The following is a 26,408-nucleotide window of genomic DNA, read 5'->3' as shown; positions in this document are numbered from 1 at the left end:
AATAATATCGATTATTAAAATATATATATAAATAAAAACCTTAATGTTGATTCAACATGTGTAATGCATTCATTAGACTAGATTAACCAAAGCCTTGTAAATAATATGGAGTACTATTGAGTTGTAATTAGAACTAGTATTATTTGATTTTTTTTTTCTTTTTTATCAAATAATATGAGTAATAATTATAATTATTATATTTTCGGTAAAATACTATTATAATGTAAGATATTCTTTTCAAACTACTAATAGGTTAGATTAATAAATTATATCTTTCATGTTTCAAAGAAAATTGGTGTAATATGAATAAAGTAAAATGCATTATAATTTGAATAGTTAACAAAAATCGGATTTTGAATTAACAAACAAAAAAAAAAACTAATGCAACCCTTCATAAAACAAATAAAATCATTTACAAATAAAATTAAATGAAAAAACAAATAAAATAATTTACAAATAAAATTAAAAAAACCATAACTAATTAAAAAAGCACTAATTATCACAACCCTTCATAAAATAAGAAATATTTAAATGTAAAAGGTTTTAAAAATTACAGACAAATAAGAATATGACAAGTGTCATAAAAAGATAAAAAGGTCTAGTTATTAAATATTAATATAGATAGATATAGATGTGCAATTCGTCTTAGACTCTTGAATATCGCATTTTATAATTTTTCATTTATATATAATCAAATATATTCACGGTCAATGTTGCCTTTAAATTCTGATAAGACTCGGTTAAACTTATACACTATAATAAGAGTTTGATTGTGCTTCGTACGTGTTTAGGATTTTAAGCAAAGTCAAACTAGAGTAAGAGAGCCTTTGTTGAAGAACCAGGAGGAACAAGAAGACACCGAATCACAACTATCTAAATACATTTAGAGAAGGGTTCCCCTACACGAACTAGAGCTTCAGAGTAGAAACTATGAAACAGAGAAGTTCCTTCGAAGGAACACAAGCTTCAGAGTAGAATGAAGTTTTATCGAAGAAGCATGAAGACTATAATATAAGTATAAGATTAGAAGCTATGTTCTACGTGTTTTATGTGGATTACTCCCTTATTTTTTGATTGAATGTTCAGCTTCTCCTTTTATTCCGAATGAAACATAATTTTTAAAAGATGAAGACAATTTTCATTTCACATGTACGTGAATTTGTTCATGGGCTCAATATCTTGACTCAATTCAAATCGAATGAAAGTATTAGCTTAGTCTTAACTCACTCGATTGGTATGTACCCTAGCTAGGTAAGGGTGTACTTCTATGATTGGTATAGAACATGAAAATATGGAAGGGCGTGGAAAATGGTCCGCATAAGTGGTGGGCAAGAGATGGACCCAAATGGAGCCTTTGTTCTATTAAAAAATCAACTTTCAACTTTTTAAGATTGAAATTTTGTTCTTTAGACGCTCCAAATTAAATATCTTGTCTATCCTCAATAGCATGCAATTAAGGATGGAAAAAACCTGTCTAACATCACTTTACTATGTGAAAGATAAGTTAATGGTCCAAATTATCACAAAGGTTTTGTCCTCCACTTGTAGGGAAATTGGGATCGATGTTTAACCGAAAGATTTTGCGCCATCTTTCTCATAAATGTTCACACATCCTTGGTATCCCTTATGATTCAAGCACAATTTTGTGCTAAAGAAGCTTTAAATTAATGTTGAAAATTGATGCATGAATTTGTAATCATTTTTCTAGAGATATTGGATTTAGAACTATTAAGGTCAACTGAATTAATATGGGAGACTTGTATTTTGCATCCAAGTACAAATATGTATATTCGATGATATCTATTAATCTAGTATTCTAGTTGGTTAAGTCTTAGGGATAGTAGTACTTAAGATGTGGAATTAAATCTTATTTACATCTTCACCTTTGTGGCTCTCCTATACCAATAATGATATGTGTACCTAAGAGGTTGTTTTTTTTTTTTTTGAAATTCTATGCTATAACCTCGAAGACTTTAAAATTCTACGTCGTGTCCATGGTTTTTGAAAAGTCCACACCATACCCTCAAGGTCCACTAAGTAACTCTATTGTACCCTGCTGTTAAGTTTCCGTCATATGTTTCGTTATCTTAAAAAAATTAAAAAAAATAATCAAAACCGCCAACCCGCCCATCCACAACTAGCCGCTATAGTCGACGACAAATCCCGACCCCCATCCCCTCGAGCGTCGTCTGCCGCCCAGACCCCCTTTCCCTCCCCCAATATCGGCGCTGCCTCGACCACCCTCCCCTTTCCCTATAAAACCTCACGTAACCCTCCCCCTAACCCTCGAAAAAACCTTAAAAATCCTCCCCAACCACCGGAAAACATTGAGCCACACTCCCCTCACCGTCGCCGTAGCCTTCCTCTCTCTCTCTCTCTCTCTCTCTCTCTCTCTCTCTCTCTCTCTCTCTCTCTCTCTCTCTCTCTCTCAGCCCTAGCCTTTTGCTGTCGGAAATCGAAGGTTAGGGTTAGGGTTTGGAGTTTAGGGGTTGGGATTTAAGAGAATTTGCTGGGAAAGGGGAGGTGGTCGAGGCAGTGTGCTGACATCGGAGGAGGGGAAGGAGTCTGGCGGCGGCCGGCGTTCCGAGGGGAAGGGGGTTGGGTTGGCAATGGCAACGGACTGGCCATGGGGTGGTATGTGTTTTTGTTTTTTTAATTTTATTATATATATATATATATATATATATATATATATATATATATATATATATATATATATATATATATATATATATATATATATAATGTAAACTAATCATCCGTTGCTTAATTAAAGATAACAGAACCATATTAACGGAGATTTAGTGTCATGGGTACAACAGAGTTACTGACTAGACCTTGGGGTTACAGTGTGGACTTTTCAAAAACCATGGACCAACTTATAATTTCAAAGTATTTAGGGCTATAATGTAGAACTAGTGTTCGGCCCGCGCATTACATTATGCTAGTGTAGGAATGAGATACACGTGACACATTGATATATTTAAGAATGCTTTTTAACATATATAAAATAAAATAAAATAGTATATAATAATAAGTATAGATTTCCCTTTTTTTAATATAATAGTACTCATTTCAGAGAATCTAAATGAAAATTTTCACACCCGTCAACTCTATCCAACTGAGTAATGTGTTTTCGAGTAAAATGCCCATGCTTCCTATATTCTATCTATAAGGATCATTAGTTCATTACGAATAATCATTAAAAAAAAAAAATTAATTTAATCATTTTTCAAAACAGAAAAACTCAATTTGATATGATCAAATAACATAGGTCATAGGTGCTGCTCAGCTGCTCTAAGTCTTAAATCTTAATACTCCATCAAACATGCACAAATACGATCAATACATTCAATAAAGTGCTGGTTTTCCTTAGTTCCTACTCAAATATATTTTAGGCCAACGTCTAAGTTCTAACTTCTAAGCACCAAATAAAACCATCTAATTTAGTAGTAAAAGTTCAAACAAGTTTTGCTATCTAGCAACTACGAAGTACTTGTTTTTGTAGTTCAATAATCTTCCTTGTTGTTGTACTTCAATCAGCTTAAGGTCTGTACTCTGTAATGTGACTGTGTCAAGGGAACGATTTCATCAATGGCACGAAATATGTAGACGTTAAAGACGGATAAGGGCCCTTTCTGAATCAGCTCGAACACACACGAATCGTGCTCCTCCAAATTATTGTCAAGCACAAATTTCTTCCAGTTTGGCCTGAGGTAGTGAACAGCAATATTACGAGACATAGTCAATCTGTATCCAACAATCCAGCTTCGGTCTCCAACCTGCAGCTTAACAACATCCTGAGAGTCATGGACCATATGCTTTGTTGCCCATTTCTTTGGGATAACCTGCTTACACATCCACAAGTACAAGTTGTAAATTACTGTTTGTTAGGCATTATTGTGGTTTTCTGTTTTTCAAAATCATATGATATATGTTATATAATGAATTGTAAGTTAGTCAAACTTATTAAAATCATGATAATTTTGAAAACTGACAATAGAAAATTGAAAACACTTTTTTCTTGTTTCTTGTTTCCTGTTTTTGGTTTTTTGTTTTAAAAATAAAATAAAATTGAAAACAAAAAATTATGCCAAAACAAGATTATAGCATATCAAAAACTTGTGAATAATGTAAGAGAAACAAAGAATATTTATCTTCACCAAGGTTAATTAGTAACACGCTAGCTAGCATACACATAAAAGTGAAATCCAACTCAGCAATTTAGAATACATTTTTAACCTCTCTATCTAGTGGATAGATTACCCAACGGGAAAATGTAGCATAGTCCTAACATGGACGAAGCCTTTCAACATTGGCAACTCGTTAATGAGTTTACGAGCATTAGCCTGTCTTATTAACTAAACCTCTTCACTTCTTGTACATAACTACAGTCACACACTAAGATGCAAAAGGGTAAATTAATAGAGCTTCTCAACACTATGATGTAGGACTGTAGTTCACATATAGACCTATTATTTCGTATATTCTATTCATCTCTATTATTTATAGACCTAATTAAACTTAGCTCGGCCCGATTTTGGTTGGGTTTTGGGCAGATTTTTCGGCCTGAAATTAGGTTGGCCCAGTCCGAATTTTTTCAGGTGGGTTTGAAAATGTGTTTTTATGCATTTTTAGGTTGTTTTTGGCTCAGCCCAAAAAGCCCGCTCGCCCGGCCATTTGGGCACAAAAACTAACCCAATTAGTATTATGTGCACCATGGTGCACCTAGAATTAGGTGCACCACAACTATACTTTTGAACATTTATTAAAAAAAATTGAACATTTTACAAAAAATGAACATTTAGTAAAAAGAATATGAACACGTCACAAAAATTGAACATAAACATGCAATTTTTATGTTCATATTTTATCAAGAAATGTTCATTTTGTATACATTAAATGTTCAGTTTATATTACAAAACTATTGAATTATTACGAGTTAGTTCAAAATTTGTCTGACTCTTAATAATTCAAAATTTGCGATTGTTCAGATTTTTTTACTAAATGTTCAAAAAAATTTATTGTTCATATTTTTTACTAAAAGTTCAAAATAATAGACGTGGTGCATTGCAATTGTTCAGATTTTTTTACTAAATGTTCAAAATTGTGATGTTCAAATTTTTTAACTAAATGTTCAAAATTCTTGGTTGTTCAGATTTCTTTTACTACGTACTAAATGTTGAAAAGTATAGACATGATGCATTGCAATTGTTCAGATTTTTTAACTAAATGTTCAAAATTTGCGATGTTCAGATTTTTTTACTACATGTTTAAAATTTGCAATTGTTCAGATTTTTTTACTGATTATTCAAAAGTATAGGCATGGTGCACTTAGAAATAGGTGCACCATGGTGCATCTTAAAATTTGCCAAAACCAACCTGACTCAGCCTAAGATGTGGGCCTTTTTTTTGCCTCAACCCGGCCCGCCCAGTGATCCCCTCTTATTGTTTATACTAACTAGAGGTTTGGGTTGCAATTACTTTTAACCAGAGTAATAAAACACTCACAATACCTTAAACAAAAAATTTCATTATAAAGAAGTAATGGCTATAGAAAGGAAACAAACCAGCAGAAATCCCCTGTAAACATGTGTACGCCGCAAGGTTATCTGAAACATAGGCGGGCTCGGAATATTGTTCTCTCTCTCAGAAAATCTCTTAGCCTCCATAAATCTTGTAGCCTTATCCAAAGCTCTTCCCTTTTCTTCTTCTGTAGGAGCCCTCCGATTAGATATGTGGCACATCCTGGTTCGAGAAGTTTTATCTGCATAGCAATATGCTCATAGGAGTTAGAAAAGAAAAAATTTCGTCTGTCACCTAAAGTCCTTCAAAGATATAGCATTTTCTGATTTCTTGTATGTAATAGATTGAGCTTTGCACTACATTCTGCATTGATATCAGCTTCAAAAGACGAATTATGCAGCAAATAATCAAGAACACACTGTCACAACCTTCATGATTTTTAATCACCCACCAAAGATTGCCTTATGATTTGTACCTCCAATTCAAAACATCACCCTAAGATATACAGACAGACTACATTTTGCTGTATTATTCGACATAGGAATGTAGTCTGCTCGAAAATCTCATTTCTTCTATGACTGTTATGACACTGCGGTAACTGACAGGAAATTTCCCATGTGTTTGCTCTACTATGATTGCTAAATGCCTTAAAAGATTTATTGTCCATTCTTATGAAAACATACATATGAATTGTTCGTGAACAATTACACTGAATTCGCTCTATATCAGCTATTTAGAACAGCGGCGTGTTCACAAATTGGATCAACTAATTCCAATTAAGAGAACATTAGCCCAAGAGAGCACTTTTTTACCCCTGTTCCAAAATTTTCAGCTCAAAGATCATCTTAAAAAATGTTCATGTGTTTGTATTATCAAGTCAAAATTATTCCACCACTAACACTATCAAATTAACAAGCCAACTCTTTTTTGCACTATCAGGTCATGTGTTTCGAGCATATATTGCTGAATTGCTCCATCTGTGGCTGCTACTTCATTCTAGATCATCTTAAAAATTGTTCAACAATCAACACATACATCATTCATGAGCAACGACCCAACAGGAGCACATATACTGAGCCATATGCAGATATAACAGCTCTACAAACACAGTTCAACATTTCACCCTCAACAATCGTGCTTCATATATCATGAAATGCAAGTAGCACATGTATATCATGACAATTAATGTGGCATTATATATATATATATATATATATATATATATATATATATATATATATATATATATATATATATATATATATATATATATATATATATATATACCTTGAAACTTTACCAGAACACATGCAATTTCAATCACATAGTACATATATAATTTCTTAAAATTATATGGAATATCTTAAAGATGGTGTTATAAGTCATATAACCTGTAGTAGAGTAATATGATCTTGCTCTGGTTCTCCGCCTCCAAACAGCAGGCTGGTACTCTACGTACTCATCTTGATAATCTTCATCTTCCTCACTTATATCAATAGTAGTAGCAGTGTCATTCTCAGACTCCTGGTCATGGTCATGGTCATGGTCATGGTCATGATCTTGATCGATGTCACTATATGATCCTTGGTCTTCCTCATCAACCACAATCGGTTTCTGCGAACTTCCAACAGCAGGATCAGCAGGAGCAGCAGGAGCAGGAGCAGGAGCAGGAGTACTCGTACCAGGACCATTGTTGTCACCAGCCCTTTTGAAATGCAAAGAACTCGTACAAGTAACTTTCTCCGAGCTAGAAGAAGTATTACTCGCAAAGTGAGAGCCTTCCCTTTCACAACAATTCTCCCCATCGAATACAGAGACTTTAAACGACGAATCTCCAGCATAATGAAATACCACAACGTCATTGACCTCTATTCCATGATCACTAACAAACTTCTCCCATCCGTCTGAGAATTTCATCAAATCACTAACAAACTTCACTCTCCATGTATTTTCATTTGGTCCGATTAGAGTACACCATGTTGAGAGTTTTTCCTTGAAACATTCTATGAATTTTTGAGGAATTTTCTACCAAAAAAAAAAAAAACTTGAGATGAGTTGGATAATTATGTGGCAAGTTTATGAAAATTTCAGCCTCTTTTTTAAACTTGTACCCTTTGAAGTTACGTTTGCTAATACAATTAATTTGACGAGTTTAATGCTCTTTCCCTCTACAAAATTTACATATCGATAACATTATGAAAGTATACGACAAATCTAACAAAAAAGATCTCACTGACAATACTTTTGTTACTTATGAATCACAAGTAATGTTCACTTGTGATAAGTTGAGTAATTATATGAAAAGTTTAATACTTACTCGGTTCTTTATAAATTAATTATTTGATGTTTTAAGCTAGCTAATGCACAATTAATATGCAAGTTTGAAAGTGCTACCTTTTACTTAAATCTGTAAAATGTTGATATCTTTGTCAAAAAAAGTAAAATGTTGATATCTTTGTCAAAAAAAAAAGTAAAATGTTGATATTAAGATACTTTGAAAGTACATTCCAAATCTAACAAAGAAAATTCTCACGTAATTATACTTTTCTTTATGCACAATCACAAATTATGTTCTTGTAAAGGTGTAAAACATGCTAGAAACTTTAGAGTAATTTTCTACCAAAAGAAGAAGAAAAAAAAAAAAAAAAAAATCATGTAAAAACTTGTTTAATAACAATGAGGTAAGTAAAATGGTAAATAGCAAGAAAATTACCAGCTGTTGATGAAAATTGTAGGCCATAGTCACAAGAAATTGGTGATGTGTTGAAGGAAAGTCACGCCAATAATGGTAATCTTCCTGAATTTTACACCATTGGCATTTCTTTGCCATTTTTACTAGAGCTAAGCTTAGAAGATAGAAGCTTAGAGAAAGAGAAAGTGAGGGAGAGAAAACTACTCCGTAGAGTATTGGAATCAACAAGTACAGTAAATATTATAGAGATTAAAGAGAGCATATCTTTTGGCAGAAGATCATATAAAATATGGTTTAAATAGTACATGATAGTAAATAAGGGCAGAGGAAATTGGTAAATGTTTACTGCTAAAGCATTGAGAGTATCCCATTTAAGGAAAGAAAAGATTACTAGCTTTTCTGGCCTTTCATATTCACGAAGTATATGAAAAAGGAAATACTTGTATCATTTTTGGTTTTATATCAAGAATTTATGATGCTTTGTGCAAGTCTACAGCTAAGTCACATACTCATATTTACTCATACACACAGTACTTTCTTCTGTTTGATAATAATATGCATTAGTAACACTTTTTATCTCCAAACTTGAGTAATAACAAGCACGATGGGTTATGGACTTATGGGCAGATCATGTTTTTTTTGTAGGGTAAGCTTGTTTTACTCCAAAACAAAAGGCGTAGGAGTGCTTAGGATCACGCTAATTAGAGGTATTACAGAAACGCATACATTACTTAATCCGATTTTGCTGTGTACCTGTTGTAAAACTATCTGCGTACCTAAGCACTAACATCAAAACTATTACTGAGCAAAACACAAGCAAAATCCCACAAACTATGGATAATTACGTCAAAGAAGGGGAACTTCATGAAGACCAGCTAGAAAATACAATCCCCCTGAGGAATGATAAAAATATAAAGGACCAAAAAAATGTCTCAAATTAAACAATTGTTTAAGTTAAGAATGTAACAAAGTAAATCCCAACCCTACTAAAGTACATGCTAAACATCAGCTCAACCACCTTCCCTAAATGAAAATTTTGTCATTTGCCAGTCAAGAGCAGTTATGGTATCTATGGCACAGCCGCGTTCCTTGTATATAGCTATCCGAGTTCCAACCAACTATTCTTCCACTTCCAATTGCACGTCAATTATCAAAAGAAACTGAAACCGGGGAATTTTACCTGTAGCCCCTCCCTCTACCACGTCCACCCCAGCCTCCTCTTCCCCTGCCCCCTCTACCACCACCACCTCCTCTCCCTCCATGGGAAATGCCATCTAATGCCCTGTTAACAAGCTGGTTCTGAAATCCTCCAGCTCCACGACCTTTTTTGGCTGCATTGCTGTTGGAGCCATTAACAGCAGCACCAGCAGGCCGTTTTACCCTGTAAAAGTACAAGAATCTACTTACATCTAGCCAAAGAAACAATAATACACATATCTCAAATAAAGTTCTATGAAGTTCAGACATATAATTATTTCAGGGAAGCCTCTGAAAAGACCCATATCATGCCTAATTGCCTATGAGATCACGAATATACAAACAAATTATTCTTTACTAACAGGCAAATGCTATTGACCGGAGCAGCCCCTCCACCCCACCTCCCAAGAGTGATGGTTAATATAATGCAGATACTAGAAATTATACATATTTAACAGATAAGTTAATCATATGTTCAAATTTTAACACACTGTATGTGTTTTTTCACCCAAGTAACTTAACAAGAGTCGTAAAAGAAACATTTAGTTTTCCATAATGAATCTCTTTCCTAATAGCCCAGTAATTATGATGTCTATCATGTCTTATTAGGGTAACTTAGCTCGATACATAAGAATGGCCATTTACCCCTGCATCACTAATCAACATCACCAGCAGGATTCAAGAATTGGGATTTTTTTATTTAATGATATTGTTCTTCCAGAGTACATGTATATTGATCGTAAAATTTATCAGGTAAACCTAGTTCCAGTAATTAAGATGTCTTATTAGGCTAAGTACTCAATGCTCGATAGACATGAACAGCATCACCAGCAGGATTTGAAAATTGGGATTTTTTTAAAATGAATTGTCAGCCCACTGTACAAGTACATTGATAGTAGAATCTATTAGGTGAACCTAGATTTTAGTAATTAAGATTTCTTGCTCGGTTTTTAAGAGTGGCCATGTACCCTAGAAGAATTTACAATGATGGTTAGATACAAGCTATGAGTGGCATGCAATTCTCACCCAGCATTAGCAGCAACTGAAGGGACAGCTGATTTTACTGGTTCTTTCCATGATAAGTTGATCCTCTTGTCACCAATAAATGAAGGTGAATTTTTATGCAGTGGCTGAATCAGAAAAAGCATAAGTTAAGTAGACTGCTTTGAGACTTCATGAAGGACGCAGGCCTGAAGGTACTAGTATTTTCATACCTGAGTCATAGCCAGAATGTTGTTGCAAGTTTTCAACCCTGTCGTAGCATTTTGTTTTTCAGTTTTCTGCACAAAATTAAAGACATAGTCAGTTAGTCACATACAATGTGATTAATATTACACACCCTAGTACGTGACAATCTATTCTATAAAATTTACTTTAATCAAACATCAAAACAAAAATCACTCCATAACGGGGTCTAGAAGACTAGAACTAGTAATTCTCTCCAAGTATTCTTATAAAAAGTTCAATACTTTTAATCTTTTAAAGTGACAGTAATTCTAGAATAAAGTATTAAATGGGGTAATGATAACTAGTTTACAAATAATTAGCAAGGGAAGTCCCAAAACATTTTCCCTGGTAATGCTTCTCCACCTTAACAATGTAAACAATGTGTTTTTCTACATAACTTTACGTTCAATCAGCATCCCCAGGGAGATATTACAACTACCACCATTTAGTAGTGCTTAGTAGGTTGCTACAAGTGAAGGATTAACCACCCCCCCCCCCCCTTTTCTTTCTCCTCCCCTCGTTTTTTAAAAGGTGTGGCATTGAGATGCAGTAATGTAGTATGAAGACAATGAATATTACTTACAATCTTCTCTTTAACTTCATTGGAAGCGGATGCCATCCTCTTGTTTTGCTCATCCATACCCTGAGTTAACTTTTTCATGGTAGCCCTAGAGAGCTCCTCAACACAACTCAACCTGTACAACCAAATTATAATAACATTAACCAGTGATAACCTCTTGCAAGAAAACATGAAGTAAAAGTAACAGGCTTTACATGCTTCTGATGAATGGATGAAAGGGTTGCAACTCTTTAGTTAACTTTAGCAAGCGCCAATAAGAATTTGTGAATCCACATCTCCCTACCCAATCCCAAATGAAAACTAAGATTTACTAGCAACATTTATAATTTCCCTAACATCTAAAAGAAGAAACCAGTCATCAAACTCGTGCAACTGAAAGGAAACTATTAAAGTTCCATCTTAGAGCAAAGGGACTAACTAGATAATACCTTGAAATCATTCTCAAGACCCAGATATGCCCTAAGAATAAATAGGTAGTCACACAAAACCTTCCCAAGTAAGCACAAGAGGCTGTTTCAGGACAAGTCAAGACTCAACAAGTGACAAAAAGCTTCCTGAGATCTACTATGCTCAGGTCACAGCACCCAGCCTCAATTACCGGGTAAGGCAGGCTGGGACCTGGCCCCCCATAGTCCTTGACCTAAGTATGTAGCATCAAAAGTCCAAAGGATATTGTTGTGCCACAATTCAAGGTTGGATCTTTACCAGGACTAGTCAAAACAAGAATTTTATGCTTAAAGTCTCTTGATCCTTGCTATTCAAAAACCATTGGACATTGACTAAATCTGATTTCACTAATCACTATTTTTATCATCAATGAAACATCCTAGGGAAATCAAGTGTAATAGATTTCAATTACCTCTCAGTGAAGTCTTTATAGTATTCTGAGAAATCCTCGCCAATCCTATCTGATGGTTGGCCAGTTACAATTTTGTAACCACATAAGCTGTTGGAAGCATTGGGAGCCTGAATGCAATAGACCAAGAGAAAACTACCTTTAGTAAGAAAAACAACAACAAAAGCTCATACATAATGAGGGACAAGAAAGACAGATAGTGAGCAGATTATAACCTTTGAAGCCAAATGATGAAACGTGTACAATAAGCACTCAACATAAGTGAAGTTCATCTCTTCCCCAGTCCTCTTTCGAGGCATGTACTTCTGAAATAAATTTCAAAAAGAAGAAATTTTAAGAAAAGCCAATACTCTAAAACCACATGTACACAATATTAGCCTTTTCTTTGTCTGGAAATATTAAGAGAATTCACATCCTGCATTTCAAAAACAAATGAAATAGGTAACACAACACATACCTTTAAAAGCTGAACAATAGAAGGAAGGATCTGCCGTGCATCCTGTGGTGTGGTATATGGAGAACTTTCAGCTAGATTTTTGAGCAGATCTAGCTTTCGTTCCTCTGGAAGCTGAGAGGAGATGGGAGGTAGCAAAACAGAATCAGAATATAGGTTTAATAAAAACTATACTTCAAGATTTGATCCAAAACCCAATTGACCATTTCATTTAGCCAATTTGATTTCTGTATGTATTTTCCCTGAAAGCTTGACATCTAATACCATGAAGGAATCCATAAAATTAATACTCCCTCCATCTCAAATTAGTTTTGAAATTTTGACACATATCATGGCGCATAGTTTTCGATGATGAGGTGTAATTTGGTTATCATATGTTACTTGATGTGAAAAGAGATAGTAGGATATTATTTATTTGAAGTAGATGTGATAAGTAATAGTGGGGTATTTTCTAATTGAATGTGAGAATGTGGGATCCCAACACTCTTGAGAAAAAAAAAAAAAAAATTCTGGGCTTTAGCTCAACTTGATTAATTTTTAGCTTATTCACCACCCCAAAAGGTTACCTTGATAAGCCTGAATACAATGAATATAGACAATTTAGAAATGTCACCCTAGGCCTCCTTAAGATAAGCCCATCTAATGGATCTCGCTCATTTCAGTCAGCCTCCAGCATTTTGCCAAAGTTGTTACTGATATGAGTCATAAACCCCTGTTTTACATATACCCATCCAAGGTTCTTATATTTTACTTCAGACAATTTACTAAGCTAAAATTCAATATAATTGAAGAAAACCCCAGTAAAGCAAAAATTGAACAGAGAAGCAATGAAAGCATCACTTCTTCTATACACAGATTGAGTGCTACTAGCAATTGGAAAATAATTTGCTGCAATGAATAATTACCTTTTCAAAAACTGGAATTATATGTTTGTTCACATAATTGAGGAAATTGCTATTTGATGCACCCCGCTGTGAAAAACACAAAAATAATTATAAGGATGAAACTTAATTAATGGACTAAAGTAAAACAAAAGACAATATTTACCATGAAAAAGGGAATGGCTATGTATTGGCATGATATAAGCCTGTTAATATGATCTACATCTAGGACCTGCAATTGGGAGAAGATCGACAAACTTGAATTAGGAAACTTATTTTGAATAGCCCTACCATACAAACAGAATTTTGCATGCAATCTCCCCTCCCTTGCCCCAAGAGAGAAAAGGGATAAAGATATGATATACAGAGAGAAGAAAAACCAGAAACAGCATTATTTGCTCATCATCTAATAGAAAAGAAAAGGATATCCAAAATGCAGAACCATAATTCATTAGAAACAAGCTTAATTGGATTGCTAAAAAGGCAAGGAATCTTACTACTGCTTCATTGGGAAATATATTTTATGTTTGATTAGTCACAGGGATATATATGTTATGAACTAGTGATTCATATCTGTTGAATTCCAAGAACTGGTGTGTATAAAACACCTAACTAAGACCAAGAACGACATTAAGCCAGACATCCAGCTTATAAACTATGCACAATGAACAAAACAATGCGATAGTCATAATCGTACACAAAATAACTTCTTGAGGTATGAAATGAAGGTATCGGCAATTAATAGCCAAAGCAAATAAAGACTCACATCAAATTGTGCATCCAGATCAGCTTGGCTTTCTATAATTTCAATGAGTTCTTGGACGCGCTCGGGAGAAGCTTTATCACCAAATAGGTTCAAACTCTTTAAAAAGTCTATGAACATCTTAAATTCAGCACCAGTTACGTCTCGCAGACTCTGCAAGATATTAACTAGTCAATAAAATTATATAAAACTAATTAAAATGTTTTATTTAATTTTTATTAAAAATGTAGTTTTATACAGCTACCAGGAGTCATCAGCAGAGTCCAGATACTTCTATTACTCAATCAGGTGAATACTGGCAGATAAATGATACCTTTTTAACTAAATCAGTTATATGTCTTTCCATTTGCTCTTGTGGCTTCAGAAGTTCAGCTTTGAGAGGAAAAACCTGCACATACAGCTTGATTAGTTCTGGAACAGAGAAGACAACTGCTATTGTTACTCTACACAACCATGGATCTATCTAGATATTGTAATCAAAATTGAGTAACAGGTAAATAGGAAACTGTACCTTGTCTCTTATAAAGGCCAAGACCTTCTCCCGAATATTTTCATCAGTACTCTCTTCTATGCTCTCAATATGCTTAAACAACGCAGATAATGATGCTGCAACAGAAAATTCATTAAATACTAAGGAGTACATCAACAATCTCTGAGAATTTCCAATATTTAGATATAAAATTCAAGTATTGCAAATTCCAGAAAAAATGACATGTTCCACAGATCAGTATATAGTGGTCTGTTAAAGCTTCAATAAGGCAGACCTAACAATAAACAATGACTCAGCCCCTTGTATTCAAATCTATGTTTAAAGCCACTTTCCTCCAAATCAGAAAATTAAAGACCTTCCACTGTTCTGCTACTGATCATGATACTACTGCCACAGTAATATGTTTTGAATTAAAGTAGCATCAGTCATGCCAAATTAAAACACCTTAGGTTCACATATACACTTCTATTAGTGAAGTTGACGTGAGCTAAGAGGATTAGAGAAAGAACCCCATTAGCCATGAAATGGGTTAGCAAGAAGGTACAACACCTGTCTTCTTAAGCGACTATGTCAACCCCTTATTATCCACCTCCACACTACTGCTCCCTCAAGCTCTATAGACACTAGTAAGCCAGTAAAACTGGCTCTGGGCTGTGAGCGAAATTTACCAAATTTACCTCCATCTTAAAAACAGAGTTCAAACGCAATCTGACATCATTCATTACAACCCTATTCACTAGTCCCCATCAAGTATCCCAGCTTAAACTGCAAAAAAAAAATATTTCTATCCAACCATCAAAAACATGGTTTGGACCCCAGGAAGCATATGCAACAATAGTCATGCCCTAATGCATCACAGAAGTATACTAATTGTACTGCATAGAGGCTTGAACTCTCAATTGACATACAAGATTATTGCTTTGCCCTAGCAGCAACATTACTTCGATGCCTCTTTTCTTCAACAAAATGTGCTCTCTTAAACCTAAGCCTAAACAAAAAAGATTTAAACAGAAATTTCCTCCATGAAGAATGGAAACCTAGCATTTAGAGACCACAGGCAAATATTTTGGTAAAGTAATCCTATAAGGAAAAATGCCCAATCATATGTTACAACCATAAAATGACCTCGCACCTGTCTATCTTTAAAATTAATTGACTCGCATCCAATTTATTATGTAGACTAGTCTTATATTTCAACTTCAAGGGAAAATGGAAATTTCCTCCATGGAGAATGGAAACCTAGCATTTAGAGACCACAGGCAAATATTTTGGTAAAGTAATCCCATAAGGAAAAATGCCCAATCATATATTACGACCATAAAATGACCTCGCACCTGTCTTATCTTTAAAATTAATTGACTCGCATCCAATTTATTATGTAGACTAGTCTTATATTTCAACTTCAAGGGTAGATCATGCAACTATTGACAGTCTCACACTTTTCATATTTCCAATGTGAGTACATTCTCATAGAAGCTGAACAGCAAATTAGAGCTAAGGGAGTAAGGCAACATGTCAATTAGACCAACTAAAAAAAACTTCCTAAAAAGGAATATGTGTCAACTAAAAAAAAACAGAGGTAAGTACTAAAGAATCTATGTAAACTGGAGACAGAAACACTGGCATATGAATCAGTCCTTCAGAAACAATGAGTGCCTTTAGAAAATTGTACAACTATTATTCCAAATAAGTAACTTTCAAAGAGTACACCCATCAATTAAGGACTAAGAAGTTGATAACTATTGCTTAGTATCCCACACTGACAAGTTACAAATGATAATATAGTGGTTTTTCAACAGAGAAATAATATTGCATTAATATTTCAAATAGAAAACGTGGAATAAGAAAAGCTAATCACGAGGGAAGATTGGAAGATGATATAGAATGAAGGTAAACAGATCTTAGACGAACACAGCCTCATTAGCCAAACTAGACACAACTTAATTATTTAAATATTATTATCTGCAAATGAAACAAATGAACAAATCCAGAGTGTCCAGGATATATCTTAACCATCCAAGATTAAATGACTCAGAAAAATTTATGCAATAAAAATCAAAGAGAGGTTAGAGACATAAAAGTTGCAGCTGGCCATTTGAAACTTGATGGTATAGATGATGTGCATTCTAATGTAACGCACCTTTCACATCTTGCCTCAGAAGAGACATCAGGGCTTTCTGAACTGCATCCCTTTCCACGTTCTCCTCTGTCATGGAATAATACATTACAATCTGGAAAGTAAGCAAAGGCTTACCAAGTAAAGCAAAACAAACATATCTTACCAGCCATGAGCAATTGAGCAAGAATGTCCACGATCTTAGAGACATATTCTGGTGTATCCTTGCAGAAAAGGGGAAGACCCCTTATAGCTTGGACACGAACCTGCAAAGAGACTAGAGAAGTTAGTATTTCAGTCATAAAAAAGGCCCAAAGATAGAACAGCCATAAAATCCAAACATATGATGGCTATCACAACCCTTGTAATACACGCAAAATAAACTGTGGGGTGAAAATCTACTAGCAGATGAAATCTCCAGAGCTCTACCGACAATAGAAGCAGCTTTAATGCCTTTTACTCCACTATCATTGTCACACAATAAAACAAATGTAACTTGTTTCCTCGCACGGCGCAATCATAAGACACGAAAATTGATTATGAGTCAAATTCACGTATATATAGCTACCGCCAAGTCAAGGAGCCTAAAGAAAAGCAGAACTGATGAAGCAGGTAAAAATCTCAAAGCTACAGGGGTACACACATAAGCAAGTACACACATATGCACAAGGATACAGTGCAAAAAGCATAAATTCATCAAAAATAAACATAGTATTATGTTAGAATAATTTCAATGGGTAAGGTATGCTTGAGTGGAACAACAAAAGGTGCAAGGATACTAGAGAACACTCTTGCTGTAAAGCATCTCATCTAAAACTTCACATTTGAAAAGATAGGATAAAATTAGAAAAAAAATCAGGCGTAATAGACTAACCTAAGGGGGGTAGTATGGGTATTTTAGTAATATTAGTTTGCTAGGTTAATAGTCCCTTTGTATAAATAGAGAGGGAACGGAAAGAATAGGGCAGGCAGAATTTTGGGAGTGAATCCTTGAGAGAGTGGTGACCTAAAGTCACTATTGGAGAGTTGTGACCTAAAGTCACTATTGGAGAGTTGTGACCTCAAGTCACTAATGTGAGCTTATTATGCTAAACCTACAGTATGTAAGAATCATTAATCTGTTTAAACAAATTTCCAAGCTTTTCCCTTTGAATTCCCTCTTAATTAGTAAAGTATACAAGTCAGATTTTCAGTTCATCACATCAGGAAAAAAAAAAAAAAAAAAAAGGACAATAGCTCTAACTCTCTAAGGCATGACATGACATGTAAGAGGTAACTAAAGATCTTGAAACAACTCGTTCTTCATAGCACTTGCTTACACAAGAAACTCCTGCCCACCCTCTAAAAATAATCTTGTAAAGAATACTTTTGCCTGGTGAAGAATAGGAATCTTAAAAGACCTATTGTAAGACCAAGAATACTCTAAGCCAACTCTACCCTCCAGTAGAATTCTCACAAGGTAAAAAAGTATCCTTCTTAATTTCTTCCATAAGACCATTACATCGTGGAGCCTAGAGGGAATGACTACGATATGCAGAAATATGGTAAAATTGATTTTGTCTAATGAGAAAGACCAAAAAAACACATAAGCTACACCATCAATGATATATCACCCACCTCCAATTAGGTTGTGCTTATTGAGGATTGTACATGTTCATAACGAAACTCAAATTACTGCCTCCAAACAAAACACTTCATCTACTCAAAGAGTCACCTACTCTCATAACCAAAACACCATAACTTCAACAAGGCAAAGTCTTTAAATAATGTAACAACCCTTTATACTAAATTCGGCAATTAAATACAAATCCAGCGACAGACTTGCTACTCCCAAGTGATCAGCCTTTCCTCCCGATTATTCTTTTATTTAAAGCTCAACAGTTGCAAGAAGCAAGAAGAAACACATTTTGAAGATATAAAGGTCAAGATGTCATCTCCATTTGTCAAGAAGGCAAACATACAATATTCGTTTCATATACAATTTCCAAGCTTTGTGCACAATATCACCCAATCCTTGCAGATTATATAATATCCCAAAAGGCATAAGAGTTGCATTTATACCTAAAGCAACCATTTCATTAAAGCAGCAACTTCACCATCACTTGATGCAAACAAAGACCCCAAAGATGAGGGAGACATCAAGCAGCAACTTCACATGTGCCAATAACCAACCTTTACAACGATAATCTTATCTCTAACTACTAGTTTCACTTTCATTAAACCTTAAGATTACCAAAATATACTAAACTAAAAACAACTAACATGGAATGCGAATTTCGAACAAAACACTTCCCTCCAAACTTAGTTGTCACATCATTAGTTCAAATTAAACCATCAACGCGAACTATCAATCCAATTCGGAACAAATAAACAATGACAAGCAGAGTCACTGAAACTAGTAGAAAACACTAACCCCGAGGTCCTCTTCTTCACACAAATCAAGATGAGCATCGACGGCACTACTCGAAAGGTCAGGAAAGTGTTTGAAAAACCTCGGAATAAGCTGAGCAGCCAATTGTTTCGCCTTCGAACTACCTTTCGCAGCCTTAATAATCCCCTCATAATCCTTCACATTCTACAATTCACACAAAAAAAACAAACAAAATCAGCACTCAAAACAATCAAATTAACCTCCAAAGCAACGCAAACAAAGAACAAACCCTAGAAATTGAAAAAAAGAGGAGAGGAAACCTGAGACTTGTCTTTAGCTTCATTGAGACGCTCGCCATACTCGTAGAGGTTTTCAATGTCTTTGGCGTCGTCGGAGGCGGCGGGAGTGGTGGCGGAGGTGGTGGTGGCGGCGTCAGCCATTGATGAAGGAGAGGAGAGAGAAAAGCCTGGAAAGTAGAGGAGAGAGAAAATGAGGAAGATGAATTTGGAACATGAAATAATTCAGTGTATAATATATAGTGTGGATTTTGGAGACTTACAGAGAAAATTGCAGAGGAGCGAAAATTTGAAGGTGTGTGTTTATTGAGAGCGTGGAAGAGTGTAGAAGAAGATGGGGGGTGGAAGTGGAGGAAGGAGGGTTTTGTGGGAAAAACGGTACAATTGGGAGTTTTGGGAGCTAAGGATATATGGAGGTATATTTGAAGTTGAGTCAGGGACGGTTACATTTACTGAACTGAGTTGAACTAAATTGAATTGAGCTGATTGGAGTTTAACTGAACAGAATTGAATAGAGCTGAAATGAATATTTTATTAAAGAAGGAAATTAGGGACTGAATTGAACTGTTTGGAGCTGAACTGAACTAAAATTAAGCTGCAGTTAACACGCCCTTATTAGTATCTAACTATTTGTGTTTAAATAATGAAATGTTTCCCTTTGTGGAGGTTATGGGTTTTATTTCTACATTTATGGTGTGCGGAGGCAAATAATTTGCCCTAGTTTTATTTGGTCGGTTTCTAAGATTCAGCACATTTTATGTGCGGCTTGTCACATCATGTAAAAGAAAACTTAAATCAAGGATCCCCTATAACACTAACAAAATAACTTTTATGATGACTGGCCACACGGTGTGGTCAGTCATATATAAAAGCTGGTGTTTAAGTTTTTGTAGTTTTTGTGATTAATTGTAAGATTTTATAGTGGATGTCAACTAACTTTATTGATTAAGTCTTACGAGTGGTATTTGAAATTTAGAATCAAATCTCGTTTACATCACTGTTTTTTGTAGTTCTTTTTATAAATTTCGTCAACTTTTCTCCCCATGTGAGAAGAAAATTAATCTCCATCAATAGACACCAAATTGTAATCCTTAATGAAGACCATATTTAGATCATTCCTTAAAAAAAAAAAAAAAAGCCCAAAATTTTAGATTGATCTTCTAAACCATATAGTTGACATTTCTAGGAGTTTATATGTTAAATACTGATGAGGTTCAAACAACTTATGACCTGTTCATTAACTTTGTTGTATAAATCGATTTATAGTGACCTAGACATATTTTTTTTAAGATAGTTATATAAACTTTCGAAGAATATTTCAAAAATCTTGAGCTACAACTCTTGTATCCTCAACTCGTTCATTTTCATTTTAAACCTCAAGTCCCAAGTAAAGCAAACTTCATTGCGGCAAAGAAAAGGCATCAATAAAGTTTAAGTGTACTCTGCTAGCAGGCAACCAACATGGGGTTGGGGTGGGAAATGTTACAATGTTGTGGTTCAATTGGGTGATCAATATCAGTATCAGTTACAAATTACAACACAAGCATTGAACATTGAGGCAAGTAACAGAAAACTTAAATAGGAGCGCGAAGCAAGAAACACATCTGCATCTTGATTTTTATTCTACATAGTTTCCCAAAATTCCACAGATATTAAGCTGTCATCTTTTGAGGAAAAAAGTTTAAAAGTTACATTGAAGGCATATTCAAGGCCTGCAATACATCCTTGAACTCGAAGTCCTGAGTCTGTTTGTTGAACCGTTCCACTAATTTGTACCTTACATCATTAAGATAAAAGGATTGAGTGGTCTCCAAAAGCACTTTTGCTTCCTCATCAGTGAGCTTGCTGGTAAATACTACGTCTCCGCGAACAAGTACCAAGTCTTTGGTATCTGCAAATTCGGTGTAATGTGTAACTGTAAAATAAGGAGATGCTTGAGTTCCTCGAGCTTTATAATCTTCCAGTCCAGTGAAAATAATGTGTGGGACCTTCACTGCAATAATATTACAGGAAACTTTTTGAGTGGATGAAACAATAGATGCCCAAAACTAAAAGAATCTCATCATAGGTCAACTAATCTGCAGCTGATACATGAAAATATCAAAAGTAGTCACTGTCATACAGAGGTAAAAAGACTAATTGCTAGTTGCTACTTCGTTAATGCAACTTTGAACAATGACACACACATCTTTACAGCAAGATTCCAACATTCATTTGGGGAGGACATTCAGAGAGAGTGTACAAGCATACTTGAATCTATTAAGTTTGAATAAAATGTCAAATTCACAGACCTGAGGTAAGAGTGGCAAACTTTCTATTATCGATTAGATGAGCAAATGAAACTCACAAGTCGGCCACAAGATGCTGACCTGACTGCTTAACTCAATAAATGCCATATTAAGGATATGACCTGGATTGACTGTCAAAGTCCTAAAACTGAACAGCCTATTACATATTACTGTGTATGAACCAGATGGTTTAGTCAGCCACAATCTAGTTTGGGCCTATTGGTTACACCTAGAAGCCGAGAATAGAAAAGTATCTGAAGATATATGTCATGAGCCATGCATACCAAAGTTGAGAAAAACATGTCATTAGTGCTGTCTGTCAGATAAATCATTTTACTGACAAATGTTGAATCTGGACACTAAGCACTAAAGTTAAATAGGAAAAGATGGCTTGGCTTTAGGGAGCTCAAAATTGTATGAAGGGCAATAAAAATTGGTACAGAATAGCAAGAATGCAACAAGAATAGATAAACAGAAATTCTCAGATATATGTGTCATGTTGGCAGGAAGGTAGCGGTTATAATGAGCAATATTAACTGCTCAGGCACACCACTGCTGAAGAGCATAAGTGAATCATTTGGAGAGCCTGGAGAGCCTAAGACTCTCCCTTATCTCCTCATCTGCTTCAAGAGGGTTCCTGTGGTTAAAACTATTTTGAAATTATTTGCGACCCACAATTATGTATACTAAAACCAGGGCATCTGGTGCTACTGTAATCGCTAAGAAGATACATGGAGGCTACCACAAAATTGATTACATCACATGTCAAAGTTAAAGTCAATACTGCTAACTCTTCAGTTCACCACTAGTAGCATGAATATGGATATATTAAACTTCATTATGGATCAAAAAACAGAGACAAGTCCAAGTAGCATTGCTGCTAATAACTTTGCTTGGAGGAAAGACAAAAAAAAATTTAATTACATTGAACAACACAGAAAACAATAATAGGAAGAACAATATGAACCGGAGAGGGTACAAATACCCCAATGTTCCAGCTCAAGAATAATAAGCAAGGTAGAAACAGCAGAATAGATAAAAACAACAGTAGACAAGGTACAAGGAAAAGACTAGAAGACTCACAATTCTATCCAAGCAAAATTTTAATCTACAAGTACACTACGAGGAATGGACTAGCAGCTAAAGTTTCTACCAAAAGAGTGACTACATCTTCTAAGTAGGTAATTCTGGTAAATTGCTAAGCCTTACTTGTCACGACATGTTTATTCTATTTTTGACGGGAAACTTGTCATAAAATAATTATCAGAATTCTACAGCAATAATTAATGGACCTTCACAGGTACTCAGGTTCCAATGATGATAAATTCCAATCAGTATTATATTATAGGGGCTACAGGCACCAAAAAAATATCCTCAACAAAGCAACCTTCAAATAGAACTTCTCCCATTCTTCCTTATAAGCCCTTTTCCAGTATCACCTCAAACCTTTACCATCTTCCTCTTCATTCTCTTTACCTCTACATCTCTCCTTTTCATGCCTTAGAGCCATTACAAAGGCTCGAGTGTAATCCCCCTCAAAAATCTACGCCTTTTACAGGATGGGGGGAACCGTGGAAGTAAGTACAATGTTGGGGGAATAGAGGAAAAACACCCAATACAAGTATGATGTGCTTAGGACATTTAATAGTTGCAGTTAGCATGGATTTATTACACACTAAAAATATCCTAAAAGGCTAAACCCAATTCATTTTATGCTGCTCATGACACAATGCACTATATGCATGCATGCAGCAGCAGGCTAGCAGTTGTAGGCTACCTGTAAAGCTGTCACATTGGCATATTCAACTGTAGGAAAATGTATATCCTAATACTAGTGTGTTTTGAATTCCTATTTCCTAGGCTGATATACATACAACGATACAAGGAAATTCCAACAAACAAAAACATAGAAGTCAGCTAAGTTCATCATAAAAGTCCAATGAAGACTAAGTCAACAGCATATTAATTCTTTTCAGCCGAATTCTAGACACTATTTTCGTGTAGGTCAACAGTAACAACCAAATAATTTGCATGCTGTTTAAATAAAACAAAAGTTTCAAAATGTGTTTCTTTCTTCTAAAAAGAGCTCAAATTAATTCTTATGAGATGATATGTGTTCTATAGGATGGAACATCGAAAACATAGTAATCTAGAATAGAGCTTAAGTCACTAAGTTGCTTTGGGCTTTGGAACATTTAAAAAACCAAATAGCAAGTCATCTCGATAGATATGTATTATTATATCAGTAGTAGAAACCTGCAGTATTTCACCATAGCAAGCATTATATCTTAATTGGCTAAGAAATTCCTGAGTTACACAGTATTGCAATTCAGAGCAGTAAGAAGAGCTCAGCATAATTTTTTGCCAAAAAGAGCAACATTCGAACTTATTGCAGACATTGTTTTAGAGTGGCATACTAGCATGTAGAAGTATAGACAGTTGCTTTGTAAATTTGTGCTGTAATACCCAAGCAGATGCTAGAAGGTGGGCAGAAGTTGAATACTGATTTTTAAATTGGGATTTTAGGACTATTTCAAGAGTGTTATAGATTGATCATATTAACTTGTATCTACATTCAATATAGTAATGACCAAGAAATTTTAACATTTTTTATTTCACACAGTCAGCCATTTTAAAACTCTAGAGTCCAACATGTGCAGCTTTTCATAATTAGGCTTTCTTTCATGCAATTGGTGACGCCATCGTCTGTAAAGAAACTAACCTTGAGAAAACATGGTTGTGTATCCATTTCCTCTCCACAAGGGAATGACAAAATATTGACTGCGAGAACATTTAAAAGGCATCATAAGAAAGTTTCATAGACTAACAAGAAGCAATTCATGTGAGCAATACTACAAGAGAATACCAATCAAGTGCCCTTTGCTCGAATAACTTGTACATATTTGCTTTCATTGTAGCACCAATATGACCTCTTCCTAAGTGAAACTGCAAATGAAGGAAAGCCACATTAAGTGCATATCACAAAGGCATGTAATGAAAGAAAAGAAACAAAACATACCAACTCCCAAAAGACATGAAACTAAAAACAACACTAACTTTTTTTATGATTAACTGCGCGCATATAAGTTATTTCAAAAGCGCAATTTGTCCAAAGCTTGACAGGAATCGGATTATATCCCATTTACAGTTATGATCATATCCTGAGACTGCAAATGACATGAGCAAAGCTCAGTGAGATACTAAGACATCTTCATATACACTACAACTCACAAAATCAGTTCCCCTTCGATAGCAACGAAACTATGTGAATGCACAATCAACACATTCATTGCAGTAGATTAAGCTAATTGTCAACTGTAAAATCGTTATGGTTATTACAAGTAGCAATGTGAAGGCATGGTAACTTGACAGCAAAGCACTAATATTTCTCTACATACATAAAACCAAACAATTTATACCAACAAATAACCTAAATTTAAACCTAAACATTTCAATTCAATAAACACAATTCCAGCATTGCTCTTTCCCACCCACTGCCAGTCCCAAGCCCGGGTAAATTAGTCACATCCAATTTTACTAATCCGTTCAATTGGGATTAAGGCTTCAACATTGTAAAGTAAACCAAACAACAAATGTATTCGAATTCAGTAAGAAATAATTGAGAAATTTGAACAACAACAAGGTAAAGTCAAAAAGCATTTACATCATCCCAAATTGTGGCGAGATCCTCTGGGGTCTTATACTTAGCTCGCTCAACATCCATGATTGAATTCAATGGTTTCACTTCAAATGGAGAAAACCCAGATGCAAATTTTGATGTACGAACAAAACCCAGTGAACCCCATGTCAGAAAGTTTCCTGGGGTAGCAGTCGCAGCTTCTTGTAGTGAAGAAGACAATGTTTTGTTGACAATACCATGAATTGAAGAAGATGCAAGTTTACAAAATCGTTGCATTGTAGTAGTGGTATAATCAACTCTGCAACAATTAAAAGATTAATGTGAGAAGGTTGAAGTTTAAATCCAGGTTAAGAGAGGGATTTTCTGTTGAAGAGTTCGATCAAGCATTTCATCGAACAGGTGGTGGGCAAATTTACGAGCTACAGACTACGGGAGTTTTGTTGGGCAAAGTTAAAAGAACACTTGGTTCGGGATTTTGGGTTGCATTGCATTGGACTTTGTTAGATAGTCTGGGTTGGGTCACACTCTTCAATTTTAAGTAGTGAATAAAATGTCACAAAATTGGGCTTGAAATAACATACGGTCCTTGAATTTTTTTGTTTATCAATATACTAGTACTAGTATATATAACAAAAACTTTTGCATGCCCCCCGATTTACAATAATTTTAGGAAAATGCTATACATAGCCCTTAGGGCTACATATAAGCATTAAATTTAGCCTTGAAAATCGTTAAAAGTCCAGAAATCATGAAAATATAAACACTAATTACACTGATTTACGCGTGTTTTTGTCATGAATTCCTAATTTTATATCATTTCCAAGAGTATATTTAATGCTTATATATAACCTTTAGGGCTACATATAGCATTACCCATAATTTTATTGTACATTGAATATTTTGCGAAAAGTGATCCTTTTTTCTCACAAAAGTGACCCATATTTTCACAAAAGTGATACTTTTTTTTTTACAAAAGTGACCTATATTTTCACAAAAGTGACCCCTTTTTTTTAATATAAATGACCATATTT

General features: G+C 34.8%; 3 protein-coding genes across 3 annotated transcripts; all 3 read right to left on the bottom strand.

Moving 5' to 3' along the window:
- Positions 1-3,539: 3,539 nt before the first annotated feature.
- On the bottom strand, positions 3,540-8,356 carry LOC145611058 (B3 domain-containing protein REM16-like). The gene is made up of 7 exons (XM_081666290.1): positions 8,240-8,356; positions 6,918-7,551; positions 6,814-6,820; positions 6,600-6,663; positions 5,887-5,944; positions 5,571-5,767; positions 3,540-3,848 (listed from the first exon to the last, which is right to left on the bottom strand). Exons 1-7 carry the CDS (start codon positions 8,354-8,356, stop codon positions 3,540-3,542), a joined length of 1,386 nt encoding a protein of 461 aa, XP_081522416.1.
- A 738-nt stretch (positions 8,357-9,094) lies between these two features.
- On the bottom strand, positions 9,095-19,827 carry LOC145611161 (apoptosis inhibitor 5-like protein API5). Its single transcript, XM_081666440.1, has 17 exons — positions 19,713-19,827; positions 19,474-19,619; positions 19,196-19,357; positions 16,949-17,048; positions 16,807-16,872; positions 14,688-14,782; positions 14,490-14,564; positions 14,180-14,329; positions 13,580-13,645; positions 13,438-13,503; positions 12,536-12,646; positions 12,294-12,383; positions 12,082-12,188; positions 11,226-11,337; positions 10,630-10,695; positions 10,442-10,545; positions 9,095-9,599 (listed from the first exon to the last, which is right to left on the bottom strand). The coding sequence occupies exons 2-17, from the start codon at positions 19,591-19,593 to the stop codon at positions 9,395-9,397; spliced, it is 1,695 nt and encodes a 564-aa protein (XP_081522566.1). The 5' UTR covers positions 19,594-19,619; positions 19,713-19,827; the 3' UTR covers positions 9,095-9,394.
- A 1,068-nt stretch (positions 19,828-20,895) lies between these two features.
- LOC145612241 (uncharacterized) lies at positions 20,896-25,848 on the bottom strand. Its single transcript, XM_081667617.1, has 4 exons — positions 25,402-25,848; positions 24,604-24,683; positions 24,460-24,518; positions 20,896-21,442 (listed from the first exon to the last, which is right to left on the bottom strand). Exons 1-4 carry the CDS (start codon positions 25,651-25,653, stop codon positions 21,138-21,140), a joined length of 696 nt encoding a protein of 231 aa, XP_081523743.1. The 5' UTR covers positions 25,654-25,848; the 3' UTR covers positions 20,896-21,137.
- Between the last annotated feature and the right edge of the window lie 560 nt (positions 25,849-26,408).

Source organism: Chenopodium album, chromosome 24, assembly GCF_948465745.1.
Source record: "Chenopodium album chromosome 24, dcCheAlbu1.1, whole genome shotgun sequence".
In the NCBI taxonomy this organism is placed as follows: Eukaryota; Viridiplantae; Streptophyta; class Magnoliopsida; order Caryophyllales; family Amaranthaceae; genus Chenopodium; species Chenopodium album.
The sequence above is the reverse complement of the archived record's forward strand: the minus strand, read 5'-3'. Positions and strand labels throughout refer to the sequence as shown.